The sequence below is a fragment of the Cimex lectularius genome, unplaced genomic scaffold (genome assembly GCF_000648675.2).
Source record: "Cimex lectularius strain Harlan isolate CLEC.00 unplaced genomic scaffold, Clec_2.1 scaffold5, whole genome shotgun sequence".
NCBI classification, from domain to species: domain Eukaryota; kingdom Metazoa; phylum Arthropoda; class Insecta; order Hemiptera; family Cimicidae; genus Cimex; species Cimex lectularius.
Window position 1 is genome coordinate 2324636 of NW_019392993.1, and position 13004 is coordinate 2337639.

A 13004-nucleotide genomic window follows, 5' to 3' on the forward strand; every position below is an offset into this window, starting at 1 on the left:
ACTGCGATGACATCCACGCAGTTATTAACCAAATCGTCTATCATTTCGAACAGTTTTGACCTTTATAAAATTTAACAGTGAACAATAACGAATAAACTTGGATCGGGAACTTAAAACGAAGTTTGTAATGTAGGCCTTTATCTTTTGGAGCGCCCCTCGCGGCAAAGCACGAGACGTAGCGGACCTCGTGGGCATGTCTGCCCTTCAGTTGAGAAGACGTCCTGCGTGGGGGACGACGCACGGCCGAAGACGGGCGTTTTATTTTTTTTTATTCAAAGGACATTTTCTAAGGCCACCGGGTGATACGGACTTTATCACCCCCACGACTATCTAAAAACAGGTAAATTGACAATTTTTTAAGTTCACAGAGACGAATCGAATCGAATGTGCTCTTTCCCTCCCAGCGGATTTCACAACTTGTTATAAAAATAAACAAGCCGTTTTCGCATGAAAACTCAACGGCCTCGCTTTTTTATCGGATCGTATTTTTTAATCTGAACTTTTTTGTGTTGTTTCGACTTTCATTTCCAAGACGTGAATTTTCCTCGACAGGTTTAGACAAGTCATGCCCATTACTTTTTCTTTCGCTGTATAAAATCATTTCTTTCATATTTTGTAATTTATCACATCGGCTTCTTTTTATTTATACAAGACAAGGTTTTTATCAATTCGAGGTGATTTCTGGTGAATTCCCGGTGTTCCCTCCATGTTCGACATGAATCCTCCTTAGCTACATAACCTAAAATGGCGGAAAAACTCCAGGCATCCTTTGAAAACTTATAACACATTTAATTGATTCTCCAGTATATTATTTCAATTTTGTCCCATTGAAACGAAAAAGAAAAAAAACGATCCTACTTCTTTACCTATTCTGTTTATTATTTTTGAACGAAATCGTCAGAAAATAAAGATTACTTGTTTTAAAAATTAAAACCAGTGTCGTTTAATTTCTTCCGTCCTATTACTGGTGATGGTGCAATTGCATTTCCTTTGTTTGCTCCGGCTCGGTCTGGCTTTGCACGTCTAAAAATAATCTCGTTCGGCGGATTTCCTCGTCAATTGGCTCGTACCGGGGTTTATTGCACCTTTGGTCGAGTTATCGTTCAACCCTCGGCCTTTGCAATCCTTTGCAGAGTTTTTCCAAGAGCGCGGCCCGTCTCGCTTTGCAGTTTGCAGACGGCATCGTGTTTGAACATTGACCTTGGATGTGTCACTGGTCTGGGCCTGGGTAGAAGGCTCAAAACAAACGCTTCACCTTCAACCACGTGGATGCGTTTTCCCTTGTAGATCTAAAACCATTGCAACTTTTAACATGTTTTCACATGCACATAAAATATTTCTATATTATATTGCAGCTATAATAAAAATAAAATACATTTTACCCACTATTTTGACTATTTTTTATATATTAAATAAACTGATTTACCTTTATTCCTAACTGTATTCCAAATCGATAAAATAAAATAATTAAAATGCTAATTTTACAAATATATTTCAATGTCAAATGGAGTATTTTACTATTTGTATGGAAAAATGAAAACTTAATGAATTCTATGGTGATTGAAAAGTTTAAGGAAAATTTTATCCATTTAATTTTTCATTACTAAGTTGTAGTATAATGTAAGTAATGAAGGATTGATTTTTGAACTTTGCATATGTTTTTTAATCAAAGTTTTAATCTGGTAAGATATTGTGACCTTTCAAACCTTGACTTTGATCAAATGCACAGACAAACCACTGAATACAGCAAAAAAAAATTACAGAGCGATAATTGACTGTGGCTCTGTTTTCTGTGCTACTGTACTATGGCAGATTCCTATTTTCCAGAATAAACACCTAGAACGACTGAGAGCTTGACTAAGGACTTTATTCCCCTGCCAAGACCCATAATGAGTGGGATACATACATGCCTTTACCCAGTACAACAAAGAAATCCAAAAAGCTAAATAGGACTCTTGTCAGAGATTTTGTGAGGAAATCACAGAAACATCTCAATGTGCCCGCATACACTAAACCCTAGCCAAGGTACAGGGAGGCAGGTAAGCTTCCTAATAAAAACAGATGGAAGCTTTACACAAACGGAAGGTGAAATACATTCTCTACTGATTGCAAATCACTTCCTAGGAGCACAGATTATCCACAAAGAAATACTACTTGAACGCTCAAAACTCTATTTTCCAGAATTAATGTCTGAAGCGCGTCTTAGAAACTCCCTAAGTTTTTATATTTATTAATTTATTTTTAAGAATGGATACCAGAAGCTGGAGGAGTTATCCCTGAGCACTGCAGTTGTAGTACACAGCTTATTATACTTCCTTTCTGGCTGTTTTTAGGAGCTCGCAACGTGGGTGGGAATTTGAGCCCCTAGGGTACCGGTGTTCATCGTTGAAACTCATTTTTGAAGGGGGTTGGGACTGAATTCAGAGTCGCTGAGATCCGATCTCATCCCAGACCTTACATTGATGAGTGGCATGAGAATATTTTGCAATTGCAGCCATCGGTTCCCTTAGGCATCAGAAAGAAAAAGTCCAGAGGCAATGGTTGGAATTGAACCCACTACCGCCGATCTCCTAGCCAAGAGTCTGACGCCATAATCACTCGGCTACTACGGTCCAATTCTTCCTAGCACTCCTATTCAAACACTGTGCTGGGCTTGTGAAACCCTGTTTAATATCAGCTGTAAAAAACATGCAAAGAACTATTTGATCAGACTCTTTCCTAAAGACAGTCTGTTTAGGCCAAAAGGCTTTTACAGATAGGTATTGGTTAAAGAAGAGGAAACTACTGCAGCTAACTGACTCCTTCATCTGTAGTTTTCATAATTTTCAAGGCAATTAAAAATCCTACAGTCAGAGCACAAAACAGTAATAAACAAGATACATTGCCAGATTACTTAGTATAATCCACCTCAAGAAGCCGATACTTACTTCCAAGCTGATATTCACGAGAATTCAAATTATTTTCAAATATACCAGTAAAAATCCATGGTTTGAAGGAGGAGGAAGGTCAAAAGCATTTTTCTCAATGATATCACACTTAAAAACCGGTCTTGGTTATCTATGGATCATATTTCTTTAAAATCAGACTGTGAACTGCTAATTGTGAAAGATGTGGAGTAGCGGAAAATCATGAAACATTTGTTATTCTGCTGTGAAAAAATGAAACCATGTCTATGTGTCCTATTAATATTTGTCCAGGTGCGACAGGTTTTTATTTATTTTTTAAAATTATTTTTTATTTATTTTTTTAAAAAATCTACATAACTGGTATTTACATTTGTTTTGTTGGTAAGAAGTAAATTTTTACTCATTCTTTGTGTGGTGTAACCACTGAAAATGGTTAAATGTCAAACCCCTCAAAACAATAATCATTCCAGGATTATTAAGGTGCGTTCTCACGATTCAACTTTTCTTGATCAACAAAAGTTGATCTAAATCTTATCGTGAGGACCTTGGGTTCAATAAAGTCAATCAACTAAAGTTTAATCCAAAAATGAACCTCAAGGGGACTTACAATGTTGTGTTGTTAAAGTATTAGAATTTTATCATTAAATCTTATTAATATTAATAATTTTACTTTAAGTTTGTGTTCTCTCTGTGTAAAAAAGAGGTGTTTTTCACTTTTAATTAAATTGCTCGGGGCACTTTTCATTTCACGTAGCAATTCAATTTAGAAAATGCAAAAACAAATTAATTTATTAAAAGTTATTTTCCCTTGTTAAGTGTGAAGTTTGTAAATAGGAATTTTGTTGTTTCACAATAGGGGGGAAAAACATTGGAATTACCCTATCTAAAAATAGACAAAGCTGACTTTCACCCTAGTACATTTTGGAGTGCTACCCCCTTTCCTTTAATCTGAACAACTTAAGGAAATAATCTGATAGTTAATTTTATTTGTCTTTACAGTAACAAAACCAAATCAGGGAATAAGGTAAATATAGGAATTTTGAATGTGTTTTGAGGTTTGAGATACTTTTGCTGCCTTTGGCTCATGAAAATTTTTTAGAGGCGAATTAACAGGTTTAGATTTACCTTCAGTTGATTTTATTACTTATTTTTTTGCCTTAATCACTAAGGGTCTTTTAAGATGGGTGTTATTATTACCTACCATTATTCTGACAGTTTATTTTTGTACGCTTAGAATGATCAACTCAAAAGGGATGCATCTTACATAACTTTTATATTTTACCTGATCTATTAGTTTATATGAAAACTTTAATTGAAAATGTATTAAATATGAGAGATAGTTATCTATAAGCTGGTAATACAGTTGTCATGTGTATGAATGTGAAATTAATTTCTTTGATCTATCTCGTACACTGATGTTAAATATTTTTATTAAGTGTAGAACCAATTATTTTAATTAATTACAATTTTTATCTAAGGTCTTGGTTGAGATGAAAGGTGTAATTAATTAAAATAATATGATCAATTATGACTACTTAACATATATGGTTTAGAACTAAGTTGAAATTTTTCAATTTAAAAAACAGCTGTTCATGTTAGAACTTAATAGCATGCTTATATACATAACTTATAGCATAAAGCTTTCTTAAACGAATTTTAAAACTATTACGTAAAAATTGTGATATACATTTGGACACACAATCTCAGAAATTTCTTATCTTTTCAAGATAAGTACAAATTTTAAGATATTCCAACTGATATTGTGTGCCCAATTATCCTTTCATTTCTGAACTTTAAACTTTCACTATTGAGAGCAACTTTTTTTTTCTTTTCTTTCAGTGATATAATTGTCGATTTTAGTTAGCATCGGACATTAGTTGATAAATTTTCAAAATAAATAAGGGAGAATAGCTATGGTGTAGGTGTGTTTGCCAAGTCGCCGTGGTTACCATAGCAATTTACCACCTCCCACCCTGAAAATTCTTTGGGTCACAAGAATAATTACAAAAAAGTATACTTAAAATATAAAATAAAATAAGATTTAAAATAAAAATATAATTACTGCGAACAAAAAGTTGGCAAATGGCTGGTTATTTTTGTTTCCTTCACCCATTTCAATTATCATTTTGAAATGAACACATTTTATCAATTTTTTAAACTATTAATATATTATGTTTTGGTTTGTTACAGAACAATTATGGGATGGTAAAGGCTTTTCTCCAAACACCAACCTACCACCATCAAACATCAAGATGAATCTATAATTCGAATCAGGACAAATATCTTAGACCATCCCCTCCCCATTGATTAATTTTCTCCTCAATTTTTTTTTTTTTTTAATCTGCTAGTTTTATTTTATTGAGTTTTCAAACTAGTCAGATAATATTTAATTTATTATTTAAAAAAAAAATTAATTTACTCTTTACTTTTTTGACGTGGTCATAAATGCGAAGTTGGAACAACGGTATTTTTAGAAGTGTTAACAAGGCTTGGTCATCCTCTTTGCAACGGTAAGTTGAATATTTTAAATAAGTTATAATTTATGTTAACTATTTAAAAATTAAAAAAAAAAATTATTTTAGGCAGAGGATATTATGAAGTATCGAGGCGTAGGAACATTGCCCTCTTCAGTTGCACATTGGCTGGAGCAACAATTTGAAGAGAGAGGGATAGACCGCGTTGTTTACTCTAGATACATCAGTAATCTCTTTCAAAGAAATGATGAAGAGCTTACTGACATTCCTGTCCTAGCTAAGGTAACTTTACTTCAATTAAGTCCAACCATTTCATTTGAAACTGTCTAATCAAGTGTTACTGTTCAGGGCGGTGAATTAGAAGGACTAGTCAATGAATTTTGGGTTAAATTGAAAGAAGCCGATAAAGATGGTAATAAATGCTTAAAGGAAAAAACTAATTCTGAGGATATTTTTAATCTAGAACTGCCGCTTTCCGCACCAGATCAGTCAATAAAGTAAGAATTAAGCATCTTTAATCATTTAGCAGTAAATTTAAAACATTAAACACAATTTTGGTTTTTCAGATATTATTCGGCATTTCCAGCGGTGTCTAAAGAGCACGAAAGCTTTTGCCTTGACACAGTTTGGGCACGGAACTTCAACAGGCACGTGGGGAAAAAGCAAGAATTCGAAGGGAGTCCTAAGTGTTCAAAAAGGAAGGACAACAAGGAGAATGTCTGCGGAGTGATGAGGAGTAGGATGAGGTCTAGATCAATGGTCAAACAGCCAGGAGGAAATCGCCACAAAATGAGGTCATCTGCCAAATCTTTAGATAGAAAGGATGATGAACTTATTGGGTTAGTATTTGTATATATAATTAAACATTAACATACAATAAATGTTTTAAAATAATAATATAGAAAAGTTATTCATGTTGTGTTAGGTGTGTGAAAAATGAGAAGAAGGGAAGGAAATGTCTTAATTTTGTTTCCAATGAGGTCGAGGGCACTGCTGCAAAATTGTCTCGAACTCCTGGTCGTGAAAAAATTGACATAAACGAGTTTGATCAAGATTTACCTATGGATTTCCAACAGCTTCTTCAATCCCCTGACGATTCTTCTTTGTACAGACATCCTAAACAAAACCAACCACAGCCTAATTTCATTCAGAGTGGTACCAACTTGACCAATTCAATTTGGTCTGAGAGGATGGAAGAAGATGAAATGCCTACATGGGATATGAATAAGTGGAGTGATGCCAGAAGTTCAATACTTTCGTCTGCTTGGAAATTGCCATTTACTTATGAGAAAGATGTCGAAAGCACCAATCTTTCTTTAGCCGATGAAGGCTCTTTTTTCTCTTTCTTTGGCTCTAGTATATCAAATCTAAAGAACACAAGTTTGTCTGAAGCATTTTCAAACCAGCTTCAGGATGAAAAGAAGACGGTAGTTCCAAAAGTTTTGAACAAATTTCAAAATGAAAATCTTTTGACATCTATGAGGACTCACTTCCGCCCAATTAAGTACGATGGTGAAGCAGAACCACAAGGCCAAGGTTATATTGATGGCTCTACTTTCTTGATCTCTACAAATTTAGAGCAAGTATGTGTCATTTATTTTTTATATATCCTTGTTTTATAAAATGTATGTAATGAAATTGTACTTTTGCAGCCGAATTTTAAAAGAAGTGAATCAGGTGGTTTGTACTTGGGCTCAGAAAACAAATACTATGAGTTCAAAAGGAGTGATTCTGCTATGTCATCAGCTGATGGGTGTTTTGTGCCTAAATTCAAGGTTTATCAAAGCGAGAAATTCTGCCAGACGGATGATGAAGATGTCCAGCCTTCAGAATTGGAAGACAATGAATCCTCCGCGAGCAATTTCTTTTTCCCGGGAGATGACCAACTTGCTGAAGACATGGTGAACAGTGCTGAAGAAGAAGACCAGCCCGCGGCTATTCAAGTCAATGGCTGGGTTACGACGTGGCCTGTTTCCGAGTCTGGCATTTGGAGTAATACTCAAGAGAAAATAAACCCATGGTTTGTGTAACGTTTTGTTTAAAAAGACAATAGGGGATGAAAAAATTATGTTGGAAATATTAATTGAACATTTTTCAGGATTTTTGATTCTGGCAACGCTAAATTGGATAATGATATAGATGGAAAAAATGAACGCTACGCTCGGCTTCGCAATGAATTGACTGAAGAAGGTGAAGAGCTGTTATCAGACCTTAGTTCCATACATTTGTTTCTTGACCCAGAAAGAATGGACGATTCAAACCCAATAATTCAAGTATGTAATGATTTGTTTTCTTTAATATGGATCAATATCTGTTAACTTTTTTCCAGTCTCAAAACTGTTCGCCGAAAATGCATATTCAACCGTGCTCGATCAAAACTGGAAATATATCGAATGAACCTTTCTTTTGAAACTGCAAATTTGGAGTGAGAACATATGGTAAGCAGACTTAAATTTTTTATTTTTCTTGTGTATGAAGGTGGATCCACACTGGATGAGCATTCATGAACCTTCTGATGCACACTGGGAGGGAGACTGGAGAGTATTTGATAAATTAAGTTGTTAGTCAAGGTTTGGACTTGTTCCCACTTGACTGTGACTCCTGGTTTGTTGAAAATTGGTGTGGCACACTTTATTAATTTCAAAATTACTAGAAGAGAAGGTTTAAAGATAAATAACAAAAAAAAAAGCAAAAAAGGGGCAACAGAAATTCCAGTTAGTTAAATCATGAAAGGGGTCAGCAATCTAAACTATCATAGGAGATGATGGAGATGGACTTTTCCGTAATTTTAGCCAAATGTCTTCTGAAGGTTTTTCACGAGATGTTTTTAGTGAGATTTGTGTGACTGTTCGGAATTGCACTGAATGAGCACAAACGATGGAACACTCTTTGATGTACCGACTCAGAGAGGGAACAACCATGAGCAAGAACGAACATTCATTCACTCATGGAAATGGTGAATAATGGAGAGAGTGAGGTGTTCAATCCTTTTTTTAAAAAAAGATAGTTTAAGTTACTTAAGATAGTTAGATTTAAAATGAATGCCAAAAAACCATTTTAAATAATGAATTACATAAATTGTACAATCAAAGAGATAAAAAACATTTTTATCAATATATTGTACACACAAAAACTTACTGTGAGTAGGAACTATCTTTAAAAAAAAAAAGGATTCATTCACAAATGCTCAAAAATACATCCACACTATACAATCAGAGCATTTGGTTCGTGAATACTCTGCTCCAGTTTGGATGCGGCTTTAGACAGATGACAGCTGAGAATACCTTTTTCAGGTCTCTACTTTAAAGTAAGCTTGTTAACAAACTAAATTTGGTTTCAGGTAACTTCACATCTTGTGGCAGCAATTATATATTATCATCTTAAGGTGTAATATTTGATTACTGTTTTCTTACAATAGAAAAGTCCTATGCTTAAACAATTTCTATTAATTTTTAATAATATTATATATTAAATTGTTTATTTTAATAACTCTGCGGCTCGACGAATGGGGTATTGAGTATTGATGATATAATTAAAAGTAAAAGCAAAATAGAAATGTTTTAATTTTTGTTGTTGTGGATTATGGTTTGGTCTTTGGGAGAAAAAAAAGGTTTTGAATGTTTGCTGGTGGATGTTTTCTATTTGTGAAATGATTTGTTATTTTCTTTTAAAATTTCTACAATCAGTTAACATAAAAACAATAAACGTATACAAATTTGTTTTTAATTTTGTTGAAGAAAGCCATAAAAATGATAGCGATCACAAATATAAAATGGGAAAAAGAAAATAATAATTAAAATTTGCTGGTTTTTTTTTTTTTTTTTTTTTTTTTTTTTTTTTTTTGTCTTGGTAAATGCCAGTGTCTTACAAATGATGGTAGTTCTATGAAAGTATGATTTCATGTAATAAATTTTTTCCTTCAACCTTGACCATAGGGTTTGTTCAAAACTTATATCGTAAAATATAAAGTGTGGCCCACATAAAAATATTAGTAAATAATTAAAAAAAAAAAGAAATATTTATATGAAAATGTGCAGAGGCCACAGTCGGGTTCTATAATAATATATAAACACGTTTTCTATTATTTATTTGTTCAAATTTTTATAATAGGACCCATTTTCATTAGGGAGGTGTAGCCAATACATGTTATGAATATATATAAAAATATATATATAGAAAGAAAATATCTCACCTCATATTGAGGTATAATTTAGTAAACAATTTTTTTTGTTTGTGTACAAAATGAAGGAAAACAAGACACTGGCTTAATATAACGTTAATACATATTTGTGTTATGCTTCTTTTATGGCAGAGGTTTCTTAGTGTCGTATTTTCTCCTGCCGTTGAAGACGTTTATTTTTTATTTTTTTAGTGTAAACTATATCTAATATAAAAAGACTAGCCCTACAATCGTATTTTTTATTAAGGATTTAATAGGCTAGCCTTAAATAATACTATTGAAAATAACAGTCATATATGTTTAAAACACTGTTTTTGCTGCGTATAAGCATAAGATGCCTTGCTGCAGGCTTCATAAAGCCTGTATATATCTAAATAAAAAGTTAATTATTAAATAAGTTTTAGGAAAAATAAACGCGAATTAAATAATAAAACGAGGTTTTAGTGGATTTACCACACCTTATATTTTGACGCACTTTCATTTTATTTGCACATGGTCCTAGAACTAAATAGTCAAATTTAGAAGAAAAAAAGTTAATAGTGAACAAATTATTACTAACAAGTCGTCAATGTTATAATTTTTTTCAACTTGCATCTGATTTCATATTTCTCATAATAATCTGTTTTATGTAAAACAAATTAAAAAATAATAATAATATATTTAAACTTTGATTTTATGGCAATCCTTAAATTAATTTTCTTCTGTTTTCTTTTTCTTTTCAAAATTGACCACAGAAATAACTTGACTTGTTATTTATTTTATTTTTATCTTTTTGTTGGTTGGTTATTTTTGTTTCGTTTAGGTTTTCCCCCTTCTTTTGTAATTATTATTTTTTAATAGGTATATTATTGTTTTCATTATGTTGAGTTTGATGCGAGTTTAGTAGAGTGGAGTGATATTTTCGAGAAAAAATAATTTTAAAAAAGTATGTGTGTATTTTCTTGGGCAGTTTTTCTCAACCCTTTGAAAATAAATTGTATGATGTGTCAATTGTAAGAATGTATTTAACAATTTATCAGGTTTTCTGTCAGTAAACTTTAAATGAAAACTGTAAAATTGTCATGAGTGAATGTAAGTGTGAGCATTCTTGTTTAATATCGCTATACAGACCTGAGTCATTAGATTAAAATAAAAAGTGAGTAAAAGGAAAAAAAAATAAATGACAAGAAAAACCAAAAAAAAAGAAGAAAAAAATATTTAAAAAAAAATAATGAAATTTATTGATATAAGTATGACATTTCCTGTAATATGTGTGTTTCAGGGTGTTAGGTGTATGTTAGGTTAGAGTGTAAACATGTATGAATGTGTGTGAAATAAGGTCGGGTCTGTATTAAAAAAAAAAAAAAAAAGGAGGCTTTGTGTAAATCCTCAGAGTTAACTTGGAATTCTCTTGTAGTCGACTGCAAAACACAATTTTATAATCATGATGTTTACAATTTTTCAAAAAATCAACTTTTACCCTATATTGTTAACATTTCTTTTAGTTTTGAGAGAATTTCAACAGCATATCGCTCAGAATTAATGCTGCAGTCGTTTTAATTTAATGTATCATATGTTATAAGAAATTATTAGAAAAAAATAACAATTTTTGAAAAAATCTGTCTATTATAATAATATGTAAGAAGGCAATTTAAATTTTTTTTAATTTTTGATCACAGCAGGAATCTGCTTGAGATTGCTACATTTTCTTATTAGTGAAGAGTTGTTATTATAGTAACCAAGAGTTTATTGCTACATTTTTCATTTTGTGTGTATTGAAAATAAAAATGTAAAAAAAAAATTGGCAATTAAAAAATTATGATAAAATCTTCAATTCTGAGAAAATTTTAATACAAATTAAAACAAAAAATCAACATAAAATGAAAAAAAATGAGAGTAGATAATTAGAATTTGGTTTGTGTACTGTAAACTGCAGTCGGTTAAGTGTCAACAATACTTACGTTCATTATAACATAATTATTGTTTTATACATTTCTGTTTTCCAGTTTTAGAATATACAGATGGATTGCAGTACTTAAAATTTAAAAAAAATTAAAACTATCTTGGGAACGCCAGTAATTTTATGTGAAACCTTTTTTTAATTTCCCAGGAAAAGTTATTGAGTAGTGCCTTTATTAAAAAAAGTATATATAGAAGAATATATTAATCTGGTTTCTGATATCAGTTGGCATTTGTTAATTGTATGTACAACCATCTATTTCAATTAGCTCTGTATTTGTTTTTAAAAATTAAATTCAAACAATTTTGTTCTACATAGTGTCTTAACATTTATTCTAATTTGACTGTCAAATAAATCAATATAAGAAACATGTAAATTCATTTTAACAAAATAATGTATAGCTGATATCTTAAATTGTCCACAAAATAAAAAATATCCCAAAGTTCAAAAAAAAAGTTGTGATAATTTCATTCCCATTGTTTATGCTTTTCTGAATTGTAATACAGGGAAACTCGTATATCGTCCTCCTTTTCCCACGGAAACTAGCTGTTTAGCTAGGGAGAGATCTGTTCTGGATGAAAAATATCAAAAGAACGACTTCTTGGTCTGCACAAACATGACCAGAGATAAAGAAACTTGGCAGACAAATCTTTATAACTTAAGTGCTTCACAGAGTAAGTTTGGTATCATTAGGAGTAGAATGGCACTCAGCTGTCATATGTCTGGATGATGACTTATTTTGACAGAATGACTAGAAAATGCTTCAACAAGGTCAAAAGTTCTTTTTTTTTTTGGATAATGCCAAGTCACATCTGCACTTGGATTTAGAAAATATAAAACTTGTATGTGTGGTGATTAGTGACCGTTAATAGATAATTATTCAGAAATCGTGAGATGCGGTCTGGTTTGATGATTCTATACCGATTTCCTTCCCCACCGCTTCAAAATCCAACATATATAAACATAAAACAGCAATATCTCACTGGCACTCTCAACACGACACGCAAGAATGGCACAATTACACAGAAGACAAACACTGAGTGAGTAGAAATACTTTGATTGAATATAAAAAAATATATTTTGCATTGTATAAATTCACTTTTTCTCATCCTAAATGTATTTGTTAAATGTAAACAATGTTTGTAAATCCCAGGCCCTGAAGATGATCTCAATAAAGATCGAAACGTTGGCATGATAAAGAAAATGTTTTTCTGAAACCTACATCACACCAGACCGCATCTCAGGATTTCTGAATAATAAAAAATAAAACTTGTATGTTTTCCAATTAAGATTACATTGTCGCAACGAAGGGGTAATTCATTTCCATTCACTTAAATATCAAATAATTTTAGGTAGGGTGAGTATGAAAATTAACTTTTTTAGAAAGATAATTATACGCACAAAAAGCTGCTAGCTGCTTAAACTGAGAATAGAACTGTCTTTTCCAAAAAGTTAAATATCAAATACCGGCAAGCTTATTTTGCAATAACTAAACTGCCCACGTC

The 13004-nt window shown here is 32.0% G+C and overlaps 1 protein-coding gene across 1 annotated transcript; it reads left to right on the forward strand.

Moving 5' to 3' along the window:
• Positions 1-188: 188 nt before the first annotated feature.
• LOC106666194 lies at positions 189-9099 on the forward strand. Its single transcript, XM_014393204.1, has 10 exons — positions 189-340; positions 5097-5416; positions 5489-5662; positions 5729-5877; positions 5947-6219; positions 6306-6963; positions 7033-7400; positions 7479-7653; positions 7710-7818; positions 8721-9099. The coding sequence occupies exons 3-9, from the start codon at positions 5501-5503 to the stop codon at positions 7788-7790; spliced, it is 1866 nt and encodes a 621-aa protein (XP_014248690.1). The 5' UTR covers positions 189-340; positions 5097-5416; positions 5489-5500; the 3' UTR covers positions 7791-7818; positions 8721-9099.
• Positions 9100-13004: the final 3905 nt, after the last annotated feature.

Bases quoted from the DNA above. Each gene is read 5' to 3' on its own strand.
- LOC106666194 (XM_014393204.1), top strand. From the start codon at position 5,501: ATGAAGTATCGAGGCGTAGGAACATTGCCCTCTTCAGTTGCACATTGG. The intron at 5,878-5,946 runs GTAAGAATTAAG...TTGGTTTTTCAG, and splicing joins GCACCAGATCAGTCAATAAA to ATATTATTCGGCATTTCCAG. The intron at 7,401-7,478 runs GTTTGTGTAACG...AACATTTTTCAG, and splicing joins CAAGAGAAAATAAACCCATG to GATTTTTGATTCTGGCAACG.